Source organism: Acartia tonsa, chromosome 11 (genome assembly GCF_053477335.1).
Source record: "Acartia tonsa isolate MP-2025a chromosome 11, ASM5347733v1, whole genome shotgun sequence".
NCBI lineage: Eukaryota > Metazoa > Arthropoda > Copepoda > Calanoida > Acartiidae > Acartia > Acartia tonsa.
The window spans coordinates 24,067,041-24,091,104 of record NC_137270.1 but is presented as its reverse complement, the minus strand read 5'-3'; the positions used below and the strand labels follow the sequence as shown (position 1 = coordinate 24,091,104).

At 34.3% G+C, this 24,064-nt stretch overlaps 1 protein-coding gene across 1 annotated transcript; it reads right to left on the bottom strand.

The window, feature by feature from the left end:
• Positions 1-484: 484 nt before the first annotated feature.
• LOC145331931 (uncharacterized) lies at positions 485-20,860 on the bottom strand. The gene is made up of 13 exons (XM_080176805.1): positions 20,777-20,860; positions 18,931-19,028; positions 14,971-15,044; positions 14,106-14,218; positions 12,567-12,636; positions 11,527-11,597; positions 11,106-11,166; positions 8,996-9,106; positions 6,058-6,140; positions 5,446-5,475; positions 3,685-3,772; positions 3,432-3,483; positions 485-2,830 (listed from the first exon to the last, which is right to left on the bottom strand). Exons 1-13 carry the CDS (start codon positions 20,811-20,813, stop codon positions 596-598), a joined length of 3,123 nt encoding a protein of 1,040 aa, XP_080032931.1. The 5' UTR covers positions 20,814-20,860; the 3' UTR covers positions 485-595.
• Positions 20,861-24,064: the final 3,204 nt, after the last annotated feature.

Here is a 24,064-nt window from a genome sequence, read left to right as displayed (position 1 = left end):
CCATCATTCTGAGACGCACCAGCTGTCCACATACCAAGTTCATGACCAACAACATGATTACCGATAATATCATTTCTCATTCCAAACATGAATATTCCACCTTCTTTCTGAGCAGGTGCAACACCCAACACATTTTGCCATTCAATTCTGCAGTAGTACAAATCATGGCATAGAAAGACATTGTTACTTATTACATTTAACATTTCATTTCCATCTCTAATGTATATTCCAACACCTCTATTGTCAAAGCCTACATTGTTGTCAATTAATGTTCTGTGAACTCCATGTAAAGTAACTGTTGCTTGGTATGATTCAACTATTGAGTTTCCCTAAAAAAATATATAAAACACTACTTTTTTGTTTGCAAAATGTTGTAGGTGTTAGATAATGAAATCTTTTTTCATGAAATCCTAAGAGGAGGTTTAATAAAAAATATAGTTAAGAGATATAGATGTACTTGTCTTGAAAATAATAATTGCTATTGTTGCACAGTGAAATAAGAAATTTATTTTATATAAATATGCATTTAAGCATCTTGAAACTTGAATTAATAAGAAAAACACATTGAAAGAATATTTTATCATAAACAAAATAATTAGACACAAGGAGGCATATTGTCAAATCCACAGAATCTGCAATTTTCATTTCCACAGGCCATACAGCCAAGACCACCAAAAGGATCATTAGCAGGATCACTGCATCTAGTATCATACCCAGCTCTATCACAATCACATCCAGCAGGGTTAGATGTAGGCTGATAACTTGATGTGGTTTGAGGACCAGGACCTGATGTGGTTGCCCCACAAGGAGGAAGATTTCCATTACCACAAAATCTGCAATTTTCATGTCCACAAGCCATACAACCAAGACCACCATAAGGATCATTACCGGGATCAGCACATCTGTTGTCATACATAGCTCCATCACAATCACAACCAGGATTGGATGTCGGGTTGTTAGCTGTTGTTGTCTGAGGACCTGGACCTTGTGATGTTGTCTGGGGACCAGGTCCATGTGTTGTAGGTGGATCTGTAAAACTTGAAGTTGTGTATCTGCAAGGTTGTCCATCTGGTCCACCACAAAATCTGCAGAAATCAATTCCACAAGCACTACAACCAGCTCCACCTAGCTTACAGCTTGGATCATATTCTGCTCCAGGACATCCACAATCACCAGATGGTGTAACAGTTGGAATTGTTGGTCTAAGTCCATGACCAGTTGCTTCTCTAAACATTTCAGAACACTCTCCCATACTGCCAGACCTTAGAGCTCTTTTGTCCACATGAGAAGAACCATGATACAATCTGGACTCACCAGCATTTGGATAACAAGTAAATGATTTTCCATCACTGAGCTTTATAGTCAATGTAATTCCTTCTTGTTCTGGAGAGGCACCAAAGTCTCTTGCAAGATTAGGTTCAGACACCTCTACAACAATGTCTCCAACCCAATGAAGCATTTCAAGTGTGTAGGATTCACCAATAACAACATTGGCAGCATATCCACTACCTTCCATTACAGACATGCTTGGGTAATAATCATGCTTTAAATCATGTTTAAGAACACCACCATTGGCTCCATGAATCGGATCCCCGAAGTCAGGTCCAACATCATAGCCAGGTCCCCTCAATTGAAGATCTCCCATGTCAGGAGCCCAGATTGTCATTCTGCGTATTGTAACACTCTCATCACAAACATAGCCACTATACTCTGGATCAGGACCATGACAACCAGGTACATTTGCAAAACCATTCAGGTAGGGGCTAACAACAGTTCTGTGTCCACCTAGAGAACTGTCTTTAGCAATATACATTGGGGCAACAGGGTTTCCACCACTAGCACCAAACTTAGTCAATACTCTTTCATCAATTGTTGTAAGCACACCAGAGAAGTCTACATCCTCCAATACTATCTGAACATTGCATTTAGCTCCATGGATGCCATTGTTGTATTCAGGTAATCCACAATGTTGAGGAGCATTTAGTACACCAGCACCATAAACTGATGGACCTCCAGCAAAAGTGACATTCTTCATCTTAAATTGAAAGTTTCCTCCAGGAAGAAGCATCCATAATTGTCCAATATGATCATTAGGGTCATTAACAATAATTGAATCCTTAATATGATAATCTGCTGGGTTGGCAAAATTTTTTGAGATCTTCCAATATAAAGCATGGACATTGTTGACACTGGTATATCTAACCCATGAGATATCTCCAAAGAAGTAACCACCAACAAAAGTGTTGTGCCAGTCAAATTGATCCTCAATGAGTACAGTAACACCATTATCATGTCCATCTGATGTAAATTCATCACAGCTTGGTTTGTATTCAAAAGGAATCTTTGAAACCAAACCATTATCATCCTGGATTACATTTCTTGGCCATTGGAAGTCAACATACATTCCAAATCTCTGACAATCATGAAACACATTCCTTTGAATCTTGCCAAAAGGAGTAAACTGATTGCACACCAAGCCCATGGAAAAGCCCATTGGTCTACCATCATTTTGAGCTGCACCCTGAGCCCACAAGCCTTGTTCATGACCAACAACATGGTTACCAATGACATCATTCTGCATTCCAAACATGAAGATACCACCTTCTTTTTGTGCAGGTGCAACTCCCAAAACATTTTGCCATTCAATTCTGCAGTAGTAGATATCATGACATATAAAAACATTGTTGCTGATAATGTTGTACATTTCATTACCATCTTCAGTATAAACACCCACTCCCCTATTGTCATAACCAACATTGTTGTCAACAAGAGTTCTGTGGACTCCATGAAGAGTGATTCCTGACTGGTAGGATTCAACAAAAGAATTTCCCTAAATATTAATCCATTTCTAGCAAGCAAAATTATTACTTATCCTGTAATACCATATGTTAAAATATACAATAATATTATTAATTTACAGTGGTATAACCAAGAACACTGATGTAAATTCCCTCCACATTTAATTTTAGTTAAAAAATGTAAAAAATGTCCAATGTTAAGCGTCCCTAATTAGTCAATTATTTCGGCTTTCATCACTACACAAGATCTCATGGAAATACACACAGTTAATTTATTGCTTTATAGGTTGATATATACCAGCAGCTATGCCTCTAGAGGCCTCTAGGTGCACTTAAGGAGATGGGAGTTGAATCCAAAAACAAATTTTTATTTTAGATTTTTTTTAAAAGTAAATAAAAAAAATTTTTGTTTGGGGGATGCAACCAACCCCAACCCAACCAACTTTTTTTAGTTTAAAAAAAATTGGGGGGAGTATTTTTTTTTCAAGGGGCGATTTCTCTTGGGAGGGTGGTGGTATAAGAAGCTATCCTGTTAAGGATAACCCAATCAGTTCATCGGTTAGTGAGATCCTTCAGTACAAACATATATACAAACAGACAGACAAACATCCTGTTACTTTATTACAAGGATACCTGTATAACACATTCGGGACAGTTTCTGTTAACATGCATGTGAACACAATATCTAAAATAAATAATTTCAAAACCTTTTTTTAATCTGTAAATCTAAGAAAACATTTTTAATTTAAAATTACGGATAGATCCAGAAAGCTAAATGTCATGATAAAAATGTTATATAATATGACAGTCTTAATACAGAGTAAAAAAAATCTAAAAATCCCTTGTATTTAAATCAATTTAAATTGTTGGTCAAAATTCTGTTTACCTTCCCAGAACATCCAACTGACCACATTTTTCCATTCTGACATATCTGGATGTAAAAACTCCAACTTCACCAGAATAATGTGGAGCCTGATTCATCATTGACATCATCAATTAGAGTTATAAGAGTTGTTATTTGCCTGTAGTATGCCATTTGTTCTATTTTATAGAGAAGGCAAGAAGGTTTTTTTGACATATCACAGTGGGATCCAGTGGGACATCCAAAAAATTTAAAATTGACTTTTATCTATCCTAGGAATTAATAATGGCTGTAAGTAGACAGCTAGAAAAGAAATTTTTAAAAAATATTCATTTTTGGCGGATTTATGCCATTTTTAAAAAAGGTAGTGAAAAATTTCTTTTCAGTTTTGATGATTTTCCAGATTTTTTTACACAATTTTTTCAAAGCAACAAAAAATACATTTATGTTCATCTTATGAAAATAATTTTTGATTGAGGTACTTTTCAGATACCTGTACCAATGTCTAATTAAAGAAAAATTTAAAAAAAATATTTTTTTGGTGGTGTAAATTGACATTTTGTGAGAAAATTTCACCAAAAATATTAAGATTTTTAACCCCAAAAAATCAGTTTTCTCCATTTTACCCAAAAACGGCCAGGATGCCCCGGGTTTTGCAATGATAATATTAATATGCAACATGTATTGTGTTTAAAACAGTTTTCATAACCTGGGGCCTCCCGGCCGTTTTTGAGTAATTGAGCATTTTACATTGCATGGTTTGAACAATTTTGTTCTTGTTAATTTGAAATTTTTCCTCGTTAGAGGGGGAAGGAGTCATTTTAGAGCCCAAAGTCATCTCTGCAATGTTTTCTAACTTTTTGAGGCGGAACTTTCTTTACTTATGCATTTTTTGCCTCCGGCCAACCGTTTCGCCGTTATTTGCCGCCGTAGGTGTGATTTTTAACGATTTTTGCCGTTCTCGCGGTTTTAATGGACATTTAAGGGAACAAGGAGTCCTTAAAAAAAGATGACTTATAAATACTTTTATTTTAGCACTTAAATTTGCTAAATTTCATGTGTTCTGAAAAAAATTGTATTTCTAACTGGTTTTGGTTCAGCAGAAATTCAAATTCGGGGATTAATTATAATATTGCAAAAACATTATATATGCGTCTGAGAGAGATAGAGAAATATACGTTTGAGAGAGAATATAATATAAGCAATTATGTTTATATTCTTATACAAACTTTAAATGAAGATAGCTAGACTTAGAATAAAGGTATTAACACAAAATCAAAAGTGTTTTGAAAATTATGTTATTGTTGTTTATATCTGTAAAAAAAACATTAGAAAACATGCCTTATTAGTGTCCTATTTTACTTATACTGGACCTACCTAAAAATGCCGGGACTCGAACTGGGTGCACCTGACGCTATATTCATGTTCACAAACATTGTTTGCATTGAAGAAATATTTACATAGACGTTTATTTTGTTAAAATATTCCTATCCTAACTAAAGTTATGAAGGTTTATAGATTTTTTAAAAATAGGGTAGCTTCGCTCCTCCAAAACCACCAGACGTACTTACCAAATGCACATTAGAAGTTAACAGGAGCAAAATTTATGTTATTTTTGAGTTAAAGCAAAAGAAATTACATCATTTCGTCAAATACAAGCTTTTTTATTGATGTTTACTTTTGTCTACCCTTAATGTCCCGTTTTTTGGCAAAAGATCCCACTGTACATATGTTTTTCTTCTTTTGTATTACAAATACTCAAAAATATTATTTGATGACATTCCTTCATAAAAGCTCCTCCGTGCCAACCAAAACCTAAAATTCCAAGATGGATTTTCAAACAAATATACATTCTTAATTAGCTACATGAAGATAACCTATGTGCCTCTAACTTTTTCCTGTCAAAAATTGGTTTATCTTTTTAGAAGAAATGATTTACATAACAATGTATTAAGGGAGTTGATTGAAAAGGCAAATTTGTATTTCATGAGCAGAAACTTTGGGTATAGTCCCTTTCGTGGCAAAGCCTCTTAAGGTGCGATTCGTCGTATCTTTAAAAACTGCTTTTAATAGGTTATTTTAGGTTAGGTTAAGTTACATTGGGTTAGGTGATTGCCCCACAGGCTTAGACAATTGTCCCCGCAGGATTAGAGCCCCCCGCAGGGACGAAGCCCAATCTGCCAAGACGATTCCTATATGACGTCATATAAAGGGAAAAGAAAAAGGAAGGGGGGGGGAAAGAAAATCTCTTCAAAAGTGTTGGGAGAAAAGGGAATCGTCTTGCTCAAAAGTGGGACAGATTGGGCTTCGTCCCCGCAGGGGCTGGAAATAAGAGAAAAGATACTGTGAAAATACAAAGAAATGGCCCTCAAGAGGCGTTGCCAAGAAAATTCTTACCACCACCACCATCAAATCTCTGAGAGTCTCCAGTGATGAGAATACTTCTGTCCAAGTTTGCAACCTCTGCAGCCATCCAAAATCTAGGAATAGTTATTTCTTGCATCGTATTATAAACAGCTTTCCGCGGATATAGAATGTACAATGATAAGATTAAAACCCGTTTTTTATCTTATGATTGTATATTTCTATATTTGTAGAAAACTGGATATAATACGTTGCTATGAAATAACAGACTCAACCTAACTATTGAGTGAACTATAGAGTAGCTGGGCTGCAAAAACTGTAGGGGAGATTTGAAGTGTGTACATGGATAGAAATTTGAAGATATATTTCCCACTAATTCATATCTAAATAATATTATTAGGTTTGATTTACAAAATTGAATTGATTATATTGAATGATTACTCATTGATTAAGCATTGGATTAATAACAGAATAGTTATTTTTCGTTTTATATTAAAGACAGCTTTTTACGGATATTAAATTAAAAAGTTACAAGATTATAAAAAGGCTTGGTCTAATAAAACTAGTTTTAATATTATGATTTCTATTTTGATATTCGTAGGAAACTAGCTATAGTACTATACGATACATAATTTTTTCTGTATAGCATAGAACAAGTTCTAATCCAACGGAAAAAAATCGGGTTGGAAGTCATACTGGAAATAAGAATATATGATACTGTCAATGTTTAATTTTCATCAAATAATATTGAAAGAATACATAAAAAAAATTCTTATTGAAGGATTAAAGGTTTGAACTTGTGTAAAATTCAAAGAGATAATTTTATTACACTAGTCCCCAAAGTTTTATAATAACTGTTTTTATTCTTTAACTTAACAACTTTTGGGAACTTTTATTGAATTTTGGTTGATCATGAAGTTGAGTGTTAAAAGTGTCAAAACTAGTTGTAATCTCTAAAAGGAGTAATTTTGTGTATCATCATGGGGTATGTACATCAATTTAACGGCTATTGTCTCATCCCTTTAGATCCCTGATAATTCAGCCTATGAAAAAAGAGAATTTTCATACAGAAAGTTAATTTAACAATGTACATTTTGTGTATTCTTAACTTGGGGGTGGGGGTATTTTTTCTTGCAATGGTGACGGTATCCGCCCCCAAAATATATGTATTTGAATATTTTTATATGAAATTAGCTATTATGTATATTGTACAATTATACAGCTAAAAATAATATATCCACTATTTTTAAATTGCACTGACGAAAATACATCTTCTGTACTTTTGCTGGATATCACAATGACAGTCCCCCCCATAAATTTGATATTGTAAATTTATGTAGTTTAGACTTTAGCCTAACATGCGATAGCAGATTATAATGGGAAAAACAGATGTATAAACAGACAACTACCCCCCCTTCCTTTTTCAAAGACCTCTTTCGTCTGCTTCTAAATTATTTTCTGCTACTTGGCTGTGTTAACCCTTAACGGTCGGGGGGGGGGGGGGGCGTTGAACGCCCCCCCATCCAGTTTTTTCTATCTCATTTTCTGTGTGTGAAAGATAAAGAGCCCAAACTGCTTGACTTTTTAAGTATGGGTATGACACATAACTGAGAGTTGGAATTTTTTAAATATCTCTATCCTGGCGGGCACAGGATGCCAGCAAACCTGGCAGGGTCATCCAGGTAAAGAGCAAAAATATTTTTTTGACTAAAACAAAGCATTTTATCATACCAAAATACTGAAAAATCCTCTAGTAGTTCATCTTTATATGAAATACAGGTATTCAAGTTAATTTCAGGTTCCAGGTTTGATCCTGCAGGTCCTGATCCTCCAGGTCTCCAGAAATCTTTAAAAGGCTCCTGTGGCCGCAATTTTTGACTTAGATACTTCAAATTTTAAACTTAGGCTTTTCTTACATGTCTACATAACGTATTAAAATTTCATGAAGATCCGCCGCCGTTTTCCCGCCAACCGCCGACTGCGGCGGCTGGCAGCTGCCAAGTACAGCTGCGGCCGCTGAAATTTATATTTTGATATTTCTAATGTAAAATTTACATAAAGATAAACATTTTCTGGGAAAAAATTTTTCTTCTAGATTCAAAAATAAGAAAATTACAGCCGTTTGAATTTTTAAATAAAAAAAAAGACCTAAAAACAAAGGTTGTTAAATAAAAGGGTGAAGGAAGCGAAAATTGACTTAGACTTATAAAAGGTCGGAAATTCATTATCAAACAGGGGACTTGCACAAAAAAATTTAGCCCTCTAGCTCTAATAGGAACTGAGATAATTAGGGGGGGGCGTTGAACGCCCCCCCCCCCCCCCCCCGACCGATTAAGGTGCGACAAGGGGCCCGACTGTAAAGGGTTAACATAAGCGACACCATTGGTTGATTTTCAATGACCTAATTGAAAGGTTGCACAAGGTGGTTGCAATGGGGAGATACAGTTATTTAACCCTTTCTCCCTGTAGTGTTTTACCCTAATATGGAAAAAACTAAGCAAAAAAATTCCAGTATGGCTTCGAAACCAATCAACATCCACTGGATAAGAACCGCTTCTCAGCCACATTGAAAAATCATATATAGCATCGCATGAAAGATAATTTTCCACAAATATCAAAATAAAAAGTGTAATAGTTATTTCTCGCATCGTATTATAAACAGCTTTCCACGGATATAAAATGTACGGTTGTAAGATTAAAACCAGTTTTTTTTCTAGCCCTGAGATGCCAAAAGGCTAAAGCTAAAAAACTGGTTTTAATCTTATGTTTGTACATTTTTATATTCATAAAAAACTGGGTATAATACGAAGCTAGACATAGTTTTTTTCGTATGGATGAGAACCGGTTCTAATCTACCAGATGTTAATCGGTTTCGAATGAATACTAGAAAATTAATACCAGTTTTGTTAGTTCGGGCCTTCGTTCACTCTGGCCTAATAAAACTGGTTTATTCCTGTTCTAGAATGTATACCTGTATCCTGCAATATCCCGGAATCCTCCCCAGTGTTCCGCAGTGAGAGGAGTATCTATACCAACAGATCCTTGTTGGATAGAAGTAATTGTATGCAGGGTAGAATCTCCTCTGAAAAAAGTATATGATTTGAATCAATTAGATATTTCTATTCGTTCTTTTCATTCAACTAGCGGCTTCGCCCCTAGCCTCTAGGGGCTTTGCCCAAAAAGGTAATTTAAAAAAAGTGATAGTGCAGCACCAATGTTTTTATTATATGCATTAGCAAAAAAACAGATGGGGGATTTTTTTGTTTTTTTTTTGGGGGGGGGGGGAGGTTGTGGGTGTCCCATATCCCAAGAAAATAGCCTAAAACCACCACAGGACCAGTAGATACAGTGTTTTTTTTTTATGAGCACTTTTTTGAAAGCAATTTTACCCCACTTATAGTTATCAGAATTTAATGATTAATGGCTTATTTTCTTCGTTTTTTAAGGGAAATTATGAAACAACAAAAAAAATTACAGTTTTTGTTGAAAAAGCACAGTAAAGTTGAAAATTAAAAACTTAGGTGTCAACATATAAAAATGGTTTTAGCGCATTTTTCTTTAAAAAATGGATTTTCTGTAGTCGACTTTGGGGGGCCAGTACTCCCTCCCTGGTTGAGATATGACCTTCAAACTTTGATATGTTCTAGTACATGTCCATAATAGTATCTGTATACATTTTTAGCTCTATATCTCAACTTTGAAGTGTTTAGCAGCCATTCTTGCAAAAGGTTGATTATTTGAGCATAAGAAAAATGCGCTAAAACCATTTTTAGATGTTGACACCTAAGTTTTTAATTTTCAACTTTACTGTACTTTTTCAACAAAAACTGTAATTTTTTTTGTTGTTTCATAATTTCCCTTAAAAAACGAAGAAAATAAGCCATTAATCATTAAATTCTGATAACTATAAGTGGGGTAAAATTGCTTTCAAAAAAGTGCTCATAAAAAAAAACACACTGTATATATTTCATGAAGAGTAAAATTCAATCGGTTCAGCGGTTGCCGAGATCTTAAGCTTCGATCAGACGGACAGACAACATTCTACTTTGTATTTATAGAATAACAAGCTATCTATGTATTTTCCATTTTCTATTTTGTAATGAAAACTGCACTACAATGAATATCACATTAATATGTGAATTTGTATATTAAAGGGTATAGGAATCTCCCAATTAGGTAGGTGGACTAGCACTTCATAGCATACTATCGGCTTCGCCCTTAGCCTATAGGGGCTTTGCCCCAAGAGGTTTTATCAAACTAATTTTCCGTATTTTAGATTTTAAAGAAAATTTTTTTAAAATTTATTTTTTTTGAGGTGGAGGTATTTTTCATTTTTTGGAGGGGTTAGGAGTGTCCCACCCCCCCAAATAAATAGTTATAAACCTTCCCGGGACCTATGAGAAGCTACCCTGTAAAGGAGAACCCGATCGGTTCAGCGGTTAGCGAGATCCTTCGCTACAAACAGACAGACATCATTCTACTTTGTATTATATTTAGATAAGTAATTAGTTGCCTTGCCCCTAGCCTACTTTATATAATCCTGGCGGCTGCATCCCTTGCATCAAGTCACTTTTTATTGCAAGGGGTAGAGAAAGGAGCAAAAATAGCCTAAAAACATCCAACGGCTAAAACCTAGAAAAATAGCATAAAACCATTCAAAGAATTATGAGGTTTAGTAGTTATTGAAATCTTAAGGTACAGACAAAAAAAAGTTTAGTAGTTGTCGAAATCTTAAGCTGCAGACAAAAAAACTTACTACTTTACATTATTGGATAGGATATCATTTGTAATTAATATGCATAAATTGTTAAAACTTAATGATGATTCCTGAAACAGTTAGGTACATCTTGAAAAGCATAGCAACTTTATGATCATTACTGAGTTTTTCATTAAAGATTCCCAGGACAATTTGACAACGCTTCTCCATATTTCATATAAGCATGTCCATTTTAAGCTTACATTATTCAAGTATTTTTTGGTTTAGACTAAGTTCGTTTTATTGGTTCGTTTGTCTTACTTTTTCATTTGTGAAAATTAGCTTTTATGCTCTCATCCTTGTTATCTTGCTATCTATCTATAACCTTGTAGTAGTTGCCACAACAACCCTGTCTCCAACTTGCCAGCCCATTGCCATGGGGTCATCTAAAAAAATATCATTAGACAAATGGTTAGCAACATTGCCAGCCAATTGCCACGGGGTCATCTAAAAAACGTTATGAAAAACAGGGTTAGCAATATTGCTATTGCCACGGGTTCATCTAAAGAAAAATCATAAGACAAAGGGTTGGCAACATTGCCAGCCAATTGCCACGGGGTCATCTAAGAAAATATAATAGAAAATTTTTAATCCATAATTTTTTTTTCCTTCAGTGTAGGTTTTAGGATTAGAAAAAAAACTACCACCTATATTTCATTTTTTTTCATAAGTAAGGGGGTGGGAGTTAGAGATTGATAGACACTTATAACAGTTTTTTAAACCTTAAATTCCCTTGTAGAAAGTACCTTTCAAATGTAGAGTTGTGTCACCAGCAGCATGATTTCTATCCAGTTCACTCCAGGTACGGGCCAGAGGTCTAAAAACGAGTAGAAATATTAAATCTTTCAATTATTTTGATGTTTTTAAGCAAAAATAAACTGTTTCTAAAAATATGTAAGGTTAATCATAAATATCAGACATTTTTGTGCAGCGACCAATTCTAACCTAATCTCTATAGAACTTCCAACTTAAAAAAGAATTGCTAGCAGACAAATATTTTGTTAATAAGAAATTGAATATAGGAAATTCAACTATTTATGGCTGACTTATCTTACAAATTAAAAAAAGAACCTTGATTAACTTTCCAACTATGTGGTAGGATTGTTCCAACTGCGGTGTTTCAATCAAATTAAAAGAGGAGTATGCACGAACGAGAGCAAGTGATTCAAAGCACCTTCTAGCAGAGATTATATATGTTTTTTGGTGAATATACTAGGATTATGTTTAATGTCGTTATATCAATTTTAGAATATAAGTATGAAAAAAACTTTGAAATGTGAAGCATTTTTTAGCTATATATCCTCAAATGTTTTGCTGAATCAAACTGATGTGACACAAAAGTAAACTTTTTCAATGGAAAATATAAATTTAGAAAAAGATATGGTAGCTTGTAATAATGTAACAGTTTTATTGGTGTACAATAGTAATATACAGCAATTCACAGTTTTATTCATAGAAAACCTTGGTAAAACTTAACTATATCAAATATAACCCTAATATATTCACAACAACAAAAATTAGAATCACTGCTGGAAGGTGCTTAGAATCACTTACTCTCGTTCGTGCATATTGATGCTGTACGTATTGGTGCAAAAAATGGGGACAAATTTCAAATTGTTTTGGCGTGTGACGTCATACCCCCATCTCTTTTCTAGGGGGTTTCTTTCCTCCTTCCCTTTTCTTTCCCCTCACTTGTGACGTAAATAAACAGCCCCGTCAAATCAATTTAAAAATTGTCCCCATTTTTTGCACCAATATGTACAGCATCGTGCATAGTCCCCTTTACCTTCCATGCATTTCAATTTTTCCTTCTCCATGCGTGACAAAGTACCTCTGTCCAACGGATGGATGAGCAGCTGAAAATAATTCATTATTCAAATTTAGGTAAATCACTAGAAGTTTGAATTACATATATACTCATTAGACCTATTACTCAAAATACACTTTTTCGAATTTAATTCTTCTGTTGACCTAAAAAGTTGCTTTAGGGGCCTAGAGATACATGTACAAAATTTCAACTCTCTATCTCTTCCTTCCTAGCGCCAGGCCTCTAAAAAGGTTATTTTTAAGATCCCGTTCTTTCATACAAAAATTTCAAATACATACGAGAATGGCTGGGAGATTGATTTAGGTGTTTCTGCATATTTTTTAAATTTTAAAATGCACTTAAGATTGTTGTGTCAAAAGTATGCTGTGCTATCTTTGAATCGTACCTAGCGCTGGCGATGTCTGTTTTTTAACATTTTTCAGCATTTTTTTACAAAAGTGACCGGCGCTAGTTTTAGACTTTGACAAAAGATTTATTGGATATCATATCTTTGGCCTTTTATGTTTAATTTGAAATATGCAGAAGAGCTAAAAACCTGCACATTGCTGAGAAATTGTTAAAACCGAAGTGCTACCGTTATCTGTTGATTTTTTAGAGGCCTGGTGCTAGAAAGCCAGTAGAGATAGAGAGATGAAATTTTGTATATTTATTTCTAGGCCCCTACACTAACTTTTTAGATCAGCAGAAGAATTAAATTCAAAAAGTATATTTTTAGTAACAGGTCTAATATTCATAACATAAACTTTGCTGGTTTTGATCTTATTATTATACATATGTACATTTTTGATATCCTTGCAAAAATTATTGATGTGAATACACATCAGGTAATTTAAGGAATATGTGTTGCAGTGAAGACTAAATTCATTTTCAAACAATCACGAAACCTTTAACATGTATTTTTATATCTTTAATACTTCGCGCGTAGTATGTCTGACTCACAAATACCAGTGTTGCGGATCCGCATTGATTGTATGCGGATCCGGCTCCTCCAAATTTGGTCAGTCTGGATCCTTGACACTAAAAATAAAATCACCAAATTTTTCAAAACATATTTATTCTTTAATCTCGAAGTCAAAAATACTTTTAATTTTCAAGTCTGAACCTAAACCTTAAAGATTGGCTCTCATCACGAGAATGTCTGATTTTCAAAATTTGTACGTGACTATTTTATATAAATTTAGGTAGATTTTTTCATAAATTTATACCCCAGGATCCGGATCCGGATCCTTGGACTCAAAAAAGTGCGGATCCTTACGGATCCAGATCCGGATCCACAACACTGTAAATTACATACTAGATGTTTATTGATATCAGAAATCTTTGCAAAAAAATCAGCAGTGTATCCTGAATAGCACCTGAGAAAAACATATTTCCCCAAATGCTTTACAGACTGATGAAAGGACAAACAGACTGGCGGACGAACAGACAATCAAAGTAAATTATAGAGTAGTCTCACTACTAAAATTAATACAACAAAATTTTAAAGTATTGTTTTACCTAGATCAGGTGACATAGGATCCTTGATGTAAATGGTGGCCTTGTTCATCATAGGTTGGGCTTGGCTTCCAAGTTCAAACAAGCCTCCTTGTTCAACCAATAAGCCATAGGTCCTAGAAAATAGGTAATTTAGAAATAATGATAGATAAATTATAGATATACATATAGACAATAATAAATTTAATTAAATAGGGAAATCATAGGTTGGGCTTGTGTTCCAAGCTCAAACAATCATCCTTGCTCAACCAACAAGCCATAAGCGTTAAATTTATTTGGAGGGGGGGGGGGGTTATGTAAGGCAAATTTAAGGGGTTTCCCAACAGTTCTATTAACAAGGGTCAACAGTAACACCCCCCTAAATCATCTAAGAAAAGTGTCAAGGTAAAAAAGTAACACAAATTTTACCAGTCAAATTATTACATTTGGACTTTGCAGATTGTTGATTATGTAGAACATTCCCTAAGCACACACCCAAATACGCCCCCCTTGATTTTTTATTCAAGGGAGGGGGGAGGGGTGGCTATAAAAAGAATTTCATTAGCGCAGCAACAACTTTTTTTCGAAAGATCAGCCATAATTGTGTGAAAATTTCAGTATTTTTGGTAATTTCAACTGATTTTTCCACGACCTTCTTATCCCACTCCCCTCATATTATTTAAGATTTACGTAGCTGGATAAAGTGTATCAGCCTTGTGACGTCATGCAATTAGGTATTATCCATCTCTTTTTTGAGGGATTTTTTTTTACCATTTTCCCTATCATCTTCCTCATTTTTATGACGTCACATGACAGATTTTTGCGACACTGTGTCCAGGTACAAGATTTACTTCGCTTGTTGGTTACACCTTATACCTGGAAAATTTACCTGACAGTTATATCTGGAATATTGACATCCCATCTCAGAGTTCCATGCACTGTGATTGTGTTCACATCAATACTCTAAATATATAAATAGTAGGGTTGGGCCAGTTACATATTTAGCCGAATACCGGATATCCTGCTGATTCAAAATGCTAAACACTAAAACAAATACACAAAAGGGCAAATTAAGTTATAGAGCAGATGTTAGGTAGTTGTAAAAAAAATATATATGACGTGATAATATTTAGATAAATAGAGAATCAAGAAATCTTTCTATTTATACACAAACTAAATAATATCCCCTGAACAGATCTACAATGTTAAAATTAATTTTTTTATTTAGTATCAATTGATACTTTGGAGAGTATTGGACCCGTAAGTACGCTACAACTATACAATTAATATATAACACTATGTAATACTATATAACACAATAATTATTACTATACAGAACCCATACATTTTTTAGTATCGATTGATACGCTCTAAGGTACTGAAAAAAAACGCTACAGAAATGTTTATTAAAATAATAATATTTGATACGCTCTAATGTACTGGAAAATACGCTGTAGAATAGTTTATTAAAAAAGCAATATTTGATACACTGTAGGGTATCGGAAAATACGCTACAGAAATGTTTATTAATTTAGTACTATTTGATACGCTGTAGAGTATCAGACAATACGCCAGAGATTAGTTTATTAAAATAGTAACTATTCATACCTTCTAGGGTACGAATCTGTACTGTAAAGAATAATTGAAACAGACACCAATCGTGCATACCTCTCATGGAAGTGTTTCAATGCTTGGTCGTTTTAGACAAAGATGAAAAGTTACTATTTATGCTCAGATTTATAGTTTTGATTTTTGTAATTATGACTGACCATAGTTTTTATTTTTAAGGATCTTGTTTAGCCCTAAACATCTTTAAAGTCATTTTTTTCCTAAATTTACATTTAAATTAATGTTTTATGTCTCTGCTTGGTATGTTTGTTGATATAATAAAATGTATATGTACATATAATAATCATATATTATAAACTGATCTTTCATCCAAAGTAAAACAGTTTCATACTCTACAGCGTATCAAAAATTATGATAGAGGGTATCAAAAATTGCAAAGGAGAGTATTAAAAACTTACTTCTACTGTATTGAATTTTATTCCAAAGAGCGTATTGGATAATACTCTACAGACAAATACATTATTTAGTACTACATGTTACTCCACAGAACAATATATAATACTCAATATAGTATTGGAAACTTCCTTGTATCGTAATAAGGTTTTTTTCCTAGAACGTACAAATTGATACTATACATTAATGTGAAGAATATATAGTATTATCTGATGCTAAAAAAAAAAATATTTTTAACAGTGTATAGTAGAGATGTATACACAGACAACTACCTCCCTTCTTTTTTCAATGACCTTTTTGTTTGCTTCTAAATTACTTTCTACTACTTGGCTGTGTTAATAAAAGCAACATGATTGGTTGATTTTTAATGACCCAATAGAAAGGTTGCACAAGGTTGATGCGACGGGGAGATAAAGTTATTTAACTCTTTCTCCCTCTAGTTTTTTACTTTTTTAGTGAAAATTATCATTCTACTACTGTTTTTAGGCCTAAAAACTTACACTTTTATGGAATTTTAGCACAACCTACCTCCCGCTTTGTATTTTTAAAAATACCATCAAGTACCATTCAAATTCAAGTTGTATCTAATCAATTTTAACTCGAATCTAAAATTTGATTTATTCCAGTAGCATATTTACCAAATAAATTTAAGACTTATTTGTTTGTTTAACCTGTTGAATAAACAAAGATGACAACATCAAAAAAAAGCAAAGCTGTGAAATGGAAGCATTAACAAACGAACATTAACACTTGTAGAATGTCAGAACTGAATAAATATAATATTATACAAAATTGTAAATAGATTTGATTAAATACACATTACTGTTTAAGGACATACTGACGTTTTTAGGACTTGATTATAGAGATGCTTCGCTTATAACATTGTACCCGCAGATATGGCTCAGTGGTTTAACGTCCGCTTATCTGTTGGGGAGGTGTCGGGTTCGAGTCCCCAGACCGCATTAATACTAAAGATGTAAAAATTAGTACCTACTGCTGCTCTTTCAGGCGTTAGAGATTTGGAGTAAGAGTAGGGGGGAAGCCTTAGCCCTAAATCAGTTATGCATGTGTGGTCCTTGGCATGGTACACTAGTGATCGAAAAGCTTTGCTCAGTCATAGGTTGACTGAAAAGTCCCTGTGGACTAGCATTGTGTAGTAGCTAGCTAGTGTGTTAGTAGCGTTTGTTAGTTCATCTACTGGGAGTCACCCTTAAATACTAGGTTGACTGAAAAGCCCCTAGGATTTGATGTGACTTCATTGTGTCGTTGTCGAAACAGCGCCACGTCCTGTGCCTTGGTTGCATTAAAAGTCGCAATAATATCGTGACAAAAATCACGAAACCTTAACTCACCATCCACAAGGTTAACGTGTAAATGACCCACAAGCCCTAATTAAAGTGTCAAGGGAAATGATGGGAAGGATGCAAACTCGAATCCGCGTCATACCAAAGACGTTAAAAATGGTACCTACCTGCTCTGTTCGGCACAGGACATCAAAAGAGTTTGAGTAGGGGGAATGCCTTGGCCCCAAACAGGCGCAACTCACTACCATGCACAGTTAAGATCTCCAGACAAAGATCGTGCAATCAAAGGGTTGGTTGTCTGTAATGTACTGTACCACGGGTATGAGGTGAAGGACCAAGAGTCTGGCCTTGAGTTGACAAGTTGACTGTTCAGTCCAGGTGCAACTCACCCACACGACATTAACATTATTAACATTGTACATTGTTGTAATAGAAATCAGTATTCAAAAAATCAGATAAATAGGATAATTCTAACATACAAAAATTTGTTGTGAAAATGTAAAAAAAATCAGCTTATTTTAAATGGACATACGGACTATCTGGTAACGATTATAGAGTTGCTATGCTTTCTAAGTCGTACCTAACTGTTACAGGAATCAGCATGCAAAGTCTGAAATCGACAGGACAATTCTAACCTGTTTAAATAAACAAAAAAGAGCTAACCGTTACGGACGGACCCTAATTATAGAAAAGCTTCACTTTTAACAATATAATTTTTTTGAGATAAAAAACTGTTTTTATAATTATGACATTTGTACAGCGAAGAAAATAGTTGATAATATAACCCTTATATATCGAGATATTTTTACATGGATGTTGCAACAGATTTCCAATAAATGAGGTCTAAATTAGCAAGCTAAATTGACGGCAAATTTTCCCCTGTCAATACATCCAGGTATATCCTATATCCATATGTACAGGGCAGAAAATAGTTAATGATAAAACCCTTGTACATCAATATATTTTTACATGGATGTTGCACCAGATTTCCATGTATTTTGATAAAGTGATGCTTTCAGTTGGCTAAAATCTACATCCTTTACTCAACTCCCTCCCCTCCTAATGGATGAACGAACTGACCAATAAATGAGGTCCATATTAGCAAGCTATATTGACGATTATTTATCCATATATTTTTTATATCCATGTGTACATAATTATATAATTATAATCTTTGTATTATATTCGATAATGTATTGGTCCATTTTTTTTTAATTGAGGGACATTTTTTACATGTAAAAAAGTGATTCCTGAACTGACGATAAAATCATATTTTACAAGAAAGAAAATTAATTTTGGATCTTTTTCTGTGTTTCTCTCTGTTTGTAAACAGAATCTCGCTAACTGCTGAACCGATATTGTTCTCCTTTACGAGATTGCTTCTTATTGGTCCCGAGAAGGTTTATACCTTTTTTGGGGGAGGTTACCACCAATCTAATAATAACGGAATTATAGAATTCACGGTGGTTAGAGAATAACCTTTTGCCTCCAACTTTTCTACCAATCAAAATCCTCCAAATTACCTGATCCACGATCCAGGTTTCGCCAGCAGGAACCACACAGTCTCCAGCACAGGACTGGACAGATTTGTAGGTCCCATTATTGGCCCGAGCCTGGGCACCTAAACGAAGCTGTCTATAGTGCCCTAGCAAAATGGGGATAGATGTCACTTTTTGGTCTACCTATTCTATTGACGTCCGGAAGTACCCTGTAACCCATCTCTTTTCTAGGGGGTTTAATTCTCCTTCTCTATTCCCTCTACTATGACGTCAATAGAAAAGGTAGGCTAAAAGCTGTGACATCTATCCCCATTTTCCTAGTGCACTAAACTAGTGCTAAACTGATTTTCTTTAACAGTGAAGTATTTTATAACTATCTATGGGGAGCGGGTACCTCCACCCTTCTAAGAGAATTTTTTCCTTAAAAAAATCCTACAATTTTTTTCCATTTAAAACTGAAATTGAAAGAGGAGAGTCGACTTACACCACCACCCCAAGGACGTAGTTTATTTAGGGGGGGGGGGGGGGTAAAATTGCAATAATCTGTTGAGATGGGTTATTTCCCCCCTAAAAATGTTTTCCTAACAATGTTGGGGCCTATTGGTTTGAGGGTACCCCCCCCCCCCCCAATTGAACGTCCATGCCCCTCTTCATCACATACAAGTTTCTCAAGATGCCACTGTTGATATAGCAGCTAAATAGTTAACTATTGATATAGCAGCTAGTTAACTAATGACATAGTTGCTAGTTAACTATTGATATAGCAGCTAGTTAACTATTGACATAGCAGCTAGTTTACTAATGACATAGTTGCTAGTTAACTGTTGACATAGCAGCTAGTTAACTAATGACATAGCAGCTAGTTAACTATTGACATAGCAGCTAGTTAACTATTGACATAGCAGCTAGTTAACTATTGATATAGCAGCTAGTTATCTAATGACTTAGCAGCTAGTTAACTATTGACATAGCAGCTAGTTAACTAATGACATAGCAGCTAGTTAACTATTGACATAGCAGCTAGTTAACTATTGACATAGCAGCTAGTTAACTATTGACATAGCAGCTAGTTAACTATTGACATAGGAGCTAGTTAACTATTGACATAGCAGCTAGTTAACTATTGACATAGCAGCTAGTTAACTATTGACATAAAAGCTAGTTAACTATTGACATAGCAGCTAGTTAACTATTCATATAGCAGCTAGTTAACTATTGACATAGCAGCTAGTTAACTATTGACATAGCAGCTAGTTAACTATTGACATAGCAGCTAGTTAACTATTCATATAGCAGCTAGTTAACTATTGACATAGCAGCTAGTTAACTATTGACATAGCAGCTAGTTAACGACTTTTTGTTTTAAATGATAGTTTTACTTGTATCCTTGCGCTTTTTATCTCTTGATAAATTGTAACAATTGAAAAACTCTTGCTGCGCTACTACTTGACAAAATTCTATGTCACGTTAAATTTTCTAGATTAATTAAAGTTTTCTCATTTGTTGGCTTAAAAACATTTAATAAATCTTGATGAAATAGTACAAATAGTTTCCAGTAATTTTAATAATGGATAATTTTTTGTCCATTGTCTTATCCCTTAAGATCTCTTTATCTTTTTCCCACTAATCATAATAAGATAAAAAATGTGTTAATTATTATTCAAGTATGAATTAGAAGCCAATTAATATCCAGCTTATATCCAGATTATAAACCAGCTAAACCGAGAAATCATTAAAAGCAAGTAGTTTTCCATGAAATTATAAATATCAAAATAAAAATCGTAAAATTAAAAACAGTTTTGTTAGACCGGACTTTCGGCCCCTCGGAACTAACAAAAAAATGTCAATAATATTAATAATAATTAATAACCTGCAAGAAGCAATGCCCAGAAAAAGACAAGTTTCATGTTTTCCTTCAAAACACAAACAAAAACTAATAAAAAATATAAATAAAAATAAACTTATCTTTTTATTGTTTACAAAAATCATGAAATTAGATAAAAAGTCTACAGAAAAGATAACATTGCAATTAAAGGCGTGCGGAAGAGATGATGACCTTTACCCCCATGGTGTCGCTTTGGGTTCTAGACCTCTCCACGTACCTTGGAACATACTCTACGGCTTATTGTTGCGTTGTAAAGGGTCCAATCGCCCACTAGACAACCATTTTTTTGTCTGGTAGTCATAACTGTTTATGGTAATAAGTTGCGCCTGTTTATGGGCCAAGGCATTCTCCTTAGTTTTACTAATGATGTACGTCACACGTCTTACATAGGTACTAATTTTAGCGTCTCTATTATGACGAGGTTTGGTCCAGACTGGATCCCGACACTCCCCAATTACGCTAATGCCCTAAAATAGCCAAGAGATTAAAAAAGTTAGTTAAAGTTAAAGTTAAAAAAGTCACACATCCTTTAAACCTCAGGAAAGTGACAAAAAATCAGAGAATGTTTCTTTTATTGTTGAGTATGTTGATACTGTTACTGTATGGACTCCTAGGAGGGGGCCGGGGGGGTGTATATCCTCCTGACAATTTGATAATACCCCTCCCCCCCCTTGTTTTCCGTATTACACAGCCATCCCGTTCATCTCACACCCACCATGATTTAAGCTTAATGGGGAGGCGAAACTCTGTGCACGCCACTGATTGCAATAATTGGTTAGAAATATTCTAAAGTGCCTAGGTTCCCTTCTATTTTTTCCTATTCTATTACTAGGTCCATATGAGCAAGGTTACTAAAAAGAAAGTTTATCATCATGGGGGATGTGCAACAATAGTCTTATCCCTTAAGATCCCTGACTAGGATGGAATCAAATGGACCCACCTCTCTTTAATTACATGCAAAAAAAACAAGATATACCCCCAGCTAACTTCCAAAGGTTTCCTGATTTTTTGTAGAATTGCTTGTTATAATATCTAGGCCTAGATGGAATAAGCTATTTTATTCAGTTTGGTTTTTGAACTTTTTAAAATGGATTCAGAATATACGTGGATATTATTGCGGAAAAAAACTAAGATAGACATTATTAGTCAGTTCGTTCATCCAGTAGGTGGGGATGGGGTGGGGTAACAGGTTGGGTCATTTTTTAGACAGCTACAAGTTTCACTTTGTTGAAGTACATGATAATCTGGTGTAAGACAGGGAAGGTGGGCACATTGGGCTGTTTATTACACTAGTCCTCAAATTTTTATGATAACGTTTTCTTATTTGTTGGCTCAAAAACATTGGGGACTTTAATTGAATTTCTATTGGTTGGTTTATTAGCTTAAGTGTCCAAACGTTTCAACCCTTATTGTTTTTCTACACAAGGTGTACTTATTGGGGATGTACGTCAATTAATCGGCCATTGTCTTATCCCTTAAGTTCCAAGTAATAATGAATCATTATATTTAGCTGTAGACAAATTAGTTGATTTATAAATATCAAATATATAAGATTTAATTTATGAAATATTTAATCCCGTAATTATTGGATGAAGGATATCAATTAGGCCTCTCATCAGATGTCAATGATGTAGACTACAGTGTCCCGTCCTAGAAATATTTTGTTCAAATGTTGGCCCCCAGCAAAACTATGGTTGATTTATGCAAAAAATTACCCATGCAAAATAATTTTTCTGCAATGCAAAAATTGCGACGGTACAAGCACTTTGAAATTTTAACTTTTGTCCATTTCAAAATATCTCGTTTTAAACCTGAGAAAATCTCAAAAAACCTCTACAAATTGGACAATTCTCAATAAACTCTAAAAAATGGTGTTTTTTTAGTCATTTCTAAGGCTAGGAACGAGATATTTTGAATAGTTTCCTGATTCTACTCCTCAAGGCCTTTCCTGGGAGCACCATAAAGCCATAGTTCTGATGCAATGAATTTTTTACCTCCATAATAATGGCTTTAAAATTTCCAAGTGCTTGTACCGTCGCAATTTTTGCATTACAAAGACAAATTTTGCATGGGTCATTTTTTGGCATAAATTAACTATATTTTGGCTGGGGGCCAAAATTTCAACAAAATATTTCTAGGACGGGACACTGTAATGTACACAGACAAAACTAAATTAATCTGGAAATTCGTCAATGAAGGCTTCATGTCCTTGTGATGTTTCTTAAGATCTCTGGAACAGCTTGGCAGACATTGTGTGCAATTTTTTTGTTTACTGGAATAATTTAATAATCATTTCCATTATCGCTTCGAAAGCGATTAATATCCGGTGGATTAGAACCGGTTCTCATCAATACTGAAAAATTGTGTATTATATCCAGTTTTCTATGAATATTAAAATGTACAATCATATTTAAGATTAAAACCAGGTACATTCTTATATCCGCGGAAAGCCGTTTACAATACCATGCGATGCAATAAATAACTATTATCGCATCGCATCGGGTCTAACAAAACTGGTATTGATTTTATTTTATTTATTTCAATATTATTATTTATTTATTTTAAACATTTAAAACTGGTATCTGGTACCCTTCTCGTAAAACGGTGTTGTATCAAAATTAGCATTTTTCAAAATCTAATAGCTGTAATGGCTTCCAGCTTCCAAACGGCAAAACGTTCGTGTTATGCCCGCACGTCCTTATCACTGACAAAAGCATTTTTGCCTGCTGCGTGATATCTGCACATGCATTTAAGGTAATTTTATATTATTTGTGGGCCGTCTTTTGTCGATTATGTGAATGTGTGGACATATTATGTACATTCAGCCGTTTGACCGCTTCCAGTATTCTTAATGTTTTCTTTTAAAAAATCGATTCCAGCAATATTTTACCAGAGATCAAAAGGGATATAACAATGGCCGAAAAATTAATGTACATCCCTAATGATGATACACAAAATGTTGATACACTCAACTTATTGAGCCACAATCCGCAAAGTTGTTAATCCAAAGAATAAAAAAAAGTTATCATAAAACTTTGGTCACTGGTGTAATAAACAGCCCATTGTCACCACCCTCCCTGCATTTACCATGAACTCTACAAGGTTATAGAAATGTTGTGCTACAACGAAATTAGGCCGAAAACGAAATAATAAGTAAGTTAGAACAACTTTTTCAGTCTTAAGTAATTGTTCAATGTTTTAATCTTTTAATTAGAAAGGGTGGCCTCGTTTTCACAACTTCATCAATACAAGAACTTACTATATTTGAATCAA

Excerpts from the sequence above, each read along its gene's own strand:
- LOC145331931 (XM_080176805.1), bottom strand. The coding sequence starts at position 20,813 with ATGAAACTTGTCTTTTTCTGGGCATTGCTTCTTGCAG. Across the intron at positions 15,045-18,930 it reads AAACCTGGATCGTGGATCAG|AGTATTGATGTGAACACAAT; the intron begins GTAATTTGGAGG and ends TTATATATTTAG. Across the intron at positions 6,141-8,995 it reads CGGGATATTGCAGGATACAG|ATTTTGGATGGCTGCAGAGG; the intron begins GTATACATTCTA and ends AACTATTCCTAG.